Source organism: Paralichthys olivaceus, chromosome 12 (assembly GCF_024713975.1).
Source record: "Paralichthys olivaceus isolate ysfri-2021 chromosome 12, ASM2471397v2, whole genome shotgun sequence".
Classification (NCBI taxonomy): Eukaryota; Metazoa; Chordata; class Actinopteri; order Pleuronectiformes; family Paralichthyidae; genus Paralichthys; species Paralichthys olivaceus.
In genome coordinates, this window is record NC_091104.1 from 14,899,982 (window position 1) to 14,906,243 (window position 6,262).

Consider the following 6,262-nt stretch of genomic DNA (forward strand, 5'->3'; position numbering starts at 1 on the left):
AAACAACACAAAACAATGATACACAACAGCACAGACAGTGCTGGAGGCTGTGAGGAGGACAGAGCTGCAGCTTCCAGTCCTTCTCTGCTCCATCTACCATCAGGACACGTTTGGAAGGTTTGTTTGACAGGCTCTTTACATTTTTATCTTAAAACTTTGATAATATAACTAATGTGAACTAACAAGCATTGTATATTTTTGTATTTTTCTAATATGTCAACGCAGTTTAGGTCGCCAGGCTGTGAATGTCTTTGGTTTGTGTTTATTGTAACAGCTCGGTATAATGTTGTTAGAACTAGTGGCAAAAGAAAATTCCGTTTTTATAAGTTTTCAATGAATATATTGTTTTGTTACAGTTACACAGGTGTTTTTCACAGAATTCTAGTATTCTGAAGTTCTTCTTATTAGTAGCTTATATCTGATTAGACATCATCAGTGGCCTAAATATTTGATTCATTGTCAGTTAGCAGCCCTCAGTTTAAACTTATAAAGTGTATATGACTACTGCATTCATTTAAGTGGTACTCAAAATAAAACATAAATCTAAATTTAAACAATAATTAAACCTTTTAAACTTAAGAATTAAGTATTGTACTAATACAAGCATGTATTTAAACATTGAATCATTGACAAACACATGAGCAAAAATAAAAGCTTTGGGTATCGCAACAAAGGAAATATGACATAAATAAAATACAATGGTATAACTAAATACTGACAAACAAGTATAATGATAAATTGTCAAAATAAAACCTATATAATAAAAAATATATAACTTAAATTTCTGTAAAGGGTCGTTTATTATGCAGCAATATGAGGGATGCACTGTTTATGCATTGAATAGACTCAGAATAAAATTTAAAATAATTTCTAAAAAGATGGCTGAGACCTTGAGAACTATCAATTGTTTAAAAGTTTTTTATAACAGCTGACTTGTACTATTTACCAAGAGGCAGGTGTAAATTGAAATTGAAATATATTAAATTGCAAAACGTATTACAGGGACAATGAGAGTAGAAGACAGAAAATAAATCAGAGTGAATTTAGATTTAAAAAAGGAAAGGGAATACAAGTCTCACATTATTCCTGCTTAAATAGATTATAAAACATTTGTACAGTTTTATCACTTTTTTCCCCTAATCAATAAACTTCTGAAAAAAACATTTAAACTCGCACAAGGAGCCAAATTCTACATTTGTAAATTAGTATTAACGTTACACGCAAGTCAACAACAAAATGATTTACTATCAACTATTGATTGTTGATTTGAATGTCTCTTACGTCACTTCCTTCACGTGGTCTAGGCCCAATCTCCCGCCCGGAACAGTCGTTTGTCAACACCGTGCTGCTGCTCACACTCAGTCGTGTACTCGTGTCTTTGTGTCTCTCCTTCACCATCTTTTAGTTGTTAAAACAATCCAGAATGGCTGAACACAAGGAAGAGTCCGAGCTCCACGATGCTGCCGTCAGTGAGGAGGAGCTGGAGAAAGCTTTGTGTGTTCTGGCAGGAAGCGACCCAGAAAACTGCTCATATTCCCGGGTAAGAAAAGCCTCCTGCGCCGCACCTCTGCAGCCACAGTCAGCCTCCATCTGCTGTTGCCTTTCCACCCAAAATACAAGTGCTGCAGTGGTATATGTAATGCTATTGTCGTTATAATATATACTCCTAATTGGTTTTTATTTTGCACCAATTAAAATAAAATAAAATTCCATTGTCTTGCTCACTACCACTGCAGCATTTCTATTTAGTAGTTTCATTTGTTGTATTTAGTCTCTATTTCTTTCTGTGAGAGAGTATGAAATAAAAAATATAGTTCTTTATTAAATCTGTTTATTACATAGTACATAATGTGTTTATTTCTTCTTCCTGTGTTGGTTGCTGCAGGGCTATGTGAAGAGACAGGCTGTGTTTGCCTGCAACACCTGCACCCCCAGTGCTGCAGAGCCTGCTGGGATATGTCTGGCCTGTGCCAATAAGTGCCACGATGGACATGATATCTTTGAACTATATACCAAAAGGTATTTAAGAAACAGATTTTACACCACAGCTTGCTCAGTCTTTTAATCTGTGGTACGATTTGTCAATTGAAACTTTTTTGTTTTTTTTAGAAATTTTCGCTGTGATTGCGGGAATAGCAAGTTTGGGGATTTCCAGTGTCAACTGATGACTGTGAGTCTGCTGGTTTTATCTTACTGAGGCTGTATCATCCAGCCTGTGTTCTTCTTTGCACATCATGGTTGCTGAAGTTTTTCCACTTCTTCTATCCACAGGCCAAGGACGAGGAAAATGTCAGGAATCACTACAACCACAACTTCAGTGGCTTCTACTGCACATGTGATCGGCCGTACCCAGATACAGACGATCAGGTATTCCTCTCTGATTTTCTCATGCAAACCACACCGTACAGATAAAATCTACTGTTTATGTTTGTCTCTGATCTGTCACTGTTAACATTGTTTTCCTAAAATAACTCAACAGGTCAACGATGAGATGATTCAGTGTGTTGTCTGTGAGGACTGGTTTCATAGCAGGGTAAGCACGTCTGCTTAAAAAAAAAAATCAGCTGATATCAAACTGTCACAGAAATCGGTATCAGCTTCTCTATTTGTATATGTGTTTTCTATTTATATATAGTTATTTTTAATAAAGTTTATAGTTAAACTGTGAAATATCAAGTCAAATTAAATTTCTTTGTCTTAAGGGTTTGATAACATCTCAGGAATCATTGCTTTTAAATATATATAAAAAATAAATTGGCTTATATATCTGTATCAACATTTTTTAATCACTAATATTGGCAGCAGCATCAGCTCCTAAAACCCTGCATCATTGAGGCTCTTATTAAAATGAAAGAGTTTCTGAGCATACACTTTGTTCCGTTCTACATTTAAACTCTACTTTAAGTCATCTGCTCTTCATGTGGTCACTCGCAGCACCTGGGCTGCACTGTAGTGGAACCGGATGACCTGCAGGAGATGGTGTGTGAGGCGTGCATGAACAAGGCTCCTTTTTTATGGACGTACGCCGCTGACTTTGCAGGTAACTCAACCTCCAAAAAACAAACCTACGTGTCTCAACTTTAGACCATAAGGTTCTAACAGCCATTTTTCAACTTGTGTTTCTCCCTTCAGTGCCACCGGTGATCAGCGTCAGTCATCCTGAGGAGGGGGAGGTGGAGGTGGAGGTCGACGTTGAGGAACAAGGAGACAAAGAGGAATCAAGGCAAAGTGGGGATGAAGCTACAACCAGTGTTGAGGACACAAAGCAGGAGGTGAGTGACGGTGCTTATGAGAACATCTGTTTCCATCTTAATATGGAGGGTTTGTCATATGAGGAACAAAGACCAGACTTTCATAAAGGAAAACATTATTTTCCTTCACCTATTAATAAGTTCACAAATTAAACATCATAAATGTCTGATAAGTAAAAAGCACGTTATGACTTGAGTGGAATTAAAAGGACAGTTATAAGAAGGTTTTACATCATCAATGACATTTGCATCATTAAACTGTCACTTTTGTGTCTATTAAATTAAGAGGTTCAGGGATTTGTGAGGGAAATATTGATCTCATCTAAAGAATTTTAACCTCCTGGCAATGAATACAGGGTGAGGCAGTGATCAGTGTGTCTCAGTTTTTAATGAAATTTCACAATTGTGTTAACCAGGTGGTGACAAATAATTATATTTGGAAATTGGAATAATATTATTTTCCAGTTTCTTTAACATTGTGATGTTTTTTAAATTTTTTTATTACATTTTCAAATATTTGATAAGGAATCATAGATGGATTTTGATGAAAAACTTCTGCCACATTTAGGAGACTGATATCTGTGTGTGCTTGATAGAATTTACAGGGACTGTTAGACCATGGCAGAGGTATGAGCTCTATTGAGAGCTACTGGTTTCCTATGAGGCTACTGTTGTGTTTGATGCAATTCTGCCACTAGGTGGGGCTGGAGAGCAATGAGGGGATTATAGCTCTGACTCAGAGAGCAGGCTCCAGCTCCTGTTATCGTGCGTTCCCCTCCTCTGGGTAATTAGAGGAGAAATGACCCATGAGGCACTGCTTCTCCTGCTCTGCAGACGGCTTTGGCCAGGCTTCACAGGACAGCTTACTGTAAACTGGTGATTTTCATCGCCCAATCATGTCATCGTGTCATTCGCCTTGAGACATCCCCCGGATGAGTCTGCAGTGCTGTGTGCAGCAATGTTTCACAAAGCCCAGGTGTGATCCTCTATCCCTCTGGCCAGTGTAACACAGTAACTCACCCCGTCCACTCTTACTATTTGCATCTTAGGAAGCGGAGAACCAGGGCTCCCCGGGCAAACGGACCCATGAACAAATGACTGGCAGACCTGGAAAGGCCACGACCAAATCTGAGGCATGTAGGCTGAAGAAGCTGCAGGACCAGGGGCGGGAGAGGCCGAGACAGGGAGCAGTGTTCTGGCCATACAGCTGGCGCTCTGAGCTTTGCACCTGCACAAGCTGCAAGGTGGGTCACAAATTATAAGCTCAGGTTGTAAAGAGCCGCTTGCCAGTGTTTGCTTTCCCAATTTGATCCTGTTTAATGTAACATTATCTTCCAAGCACATCAGCATCTTTTTTTAATGACTGTTTTTTTTGTCACACAGAGGGCTTACGTGGCTGCTGAGGTGCAGTTCCTCATGGATCAGTCCGACACCATTCTGGCCTACGAGAACAAAGGTTTGGATGAGCCGTTTGGCCAGCACCCGCTAATGGCACTGACAAGCTCGATGGACCGTGTGCAGCAGCTGGAGATTATTTACGGTGAGCATGGCGAGGGCAAATCGGGGCAGCGGGGAAACGTGAGGTCACGTTTCCAGCCCGGAAGTAATCGTTTAAATTGAAACTTTAAGGGAGAGGTGATGATTGAGATTCAATGTGGTCTGTTTATCGCATCTCCTTCCCTCAGGTTTCAATGAGCTGACAACTTCGATCAGTGCGTTTTTACACCAGTGTGTTGCTGAAGGAAAGGTGAGAAATAGACGTCTTGTTGCAAATTTAATTATTTGAGGGACACCGGTCCTTTCTGTATACCCGACTCACTCCTTCTGTTTTTGTCAGACGCTCACTGTCGAAGCCGTGCATCAGTTCTTTGATGAGCTGCGTGCGAGAAAAAGACGCAGAACCAACGCAGGATACCAGTAACAAGGCAGCCACAATGCAAACATCATATGCCAGGTTCATGTGGAGCTTTTTAATGGAGGAATGAATGTGTCATGTGGAAAACAACCCTTCTTTCTTTTAATAAAGGGCTTTTGCTGCAACCCACTTTATCCTTAAGCTTGAACAAATAGTGCAAAGAGAACTGATTTCCAGTCACTGTTGTAATATGCTTTATCTCATTACTAAGTGAAGATTGTACATTTTCATGTCCAGTTGTTTTGATTGATTGTGATGCCTTAACTTTGAAGCTTGTGATGAAACTTTTACTTGAAGCATTGGTTTTGAATGTGCATCTTTATGAACAAAAGATTTTGTTTCAGCAATACGCTTTGAAAAACAGCATGTGTGGGTTATGAGAGTATTTCACATGATGCTGCCATGTACATTCTTGAGAACACGTCCATGCATTTAGACTGAGCTACAAACCGGTGTGTTTACATTGAGGTTTTAGGTGAAGAGGTTCAAACCGACAAGTTAAAACCATAGACTGTTCATAAAGATGGATGGCATGACAGCTCTCAGAAATTGAAGCCAAAGTGCATCAATTGCCACCTGGTGGCTGACTGCAGTATGGGCCATAAACCCTGATGTGTGATAGTGGATGGGACATAGGCCAAAAGTCAAAAAGTAACATTTATTTTCCCAAAGATGGTTTCTGTTATTACCTCTGCCAAGGTTATGTTTTCATCTGTGTTTGTTAATTTGCAGGATTGTAGGAAAACTGCTGGAGGGATTATCAGAAACTTTGAGGGATGTGGTATGAGTTCTGATTCAGACCCATAACGCATCAATCATTTTCAAATGTATTTTTGTTGATTTCTCAGAATAATTCAGAGAAAAATCTGATGTTTAGGGGCCTGAGTGTGTGCAATTTGGTGCAGATCCAACTAAAATCCTGATATTACCATTCTAGTTTTATGATGTGTGCCCAAGTGATAATTTTACCAATATGTTGGTTTTAATTAGTTATTTGATGCAATAAATTCAGGGCGATGTTAAGGAATATTGCTGCTGTGTGTGAATTCATGTTCATAATAAAGAAATCACATATCACCCAAATGAGATCAAGTGA

The 6,262-nt window shown here is 39.2% G+C and overlaps 1 protein-coding gene across 1 annotated transcript; it reads left to right on the forward strand.

The window, feature by feature from the left end:
• Nucleotides 1–6,249, forward strand: LOC109628070 (putative E3 ubiquitin-protein ligase UBR7). The gene is made up of 12 exons (XM_069535592.1): nucleotides 1–117; nucleotides 1,406–1,540; nucleotides 1,886–2,019; nucleotides 2,110–2,170; nucleotides 2,272–2,367; nucleotides 2,480–2,533; nucleotides 2,935–3,040; nucleotides 3,133–3,272; nucleotides 4,301–4,495; nucleotides 4,635–4,791; nucleotides 4,937–4,998; nucleotides 5,089–6,249. Exons 1-12 carry the CDS (start codon nucleotides 16–18, stop codon nucleotides 5,170–5,172), a joined length of 1,326 nt encoding a protein of 441 aa, XP_069391693.1. The 5' UTR covers nucleotides 1–15; the 3' UTR covers nucleotides 5,173–6,249.
• The last annotated feature ends 13 nt before the right edge of the window (nucleotides 6,250–6,262 follow it).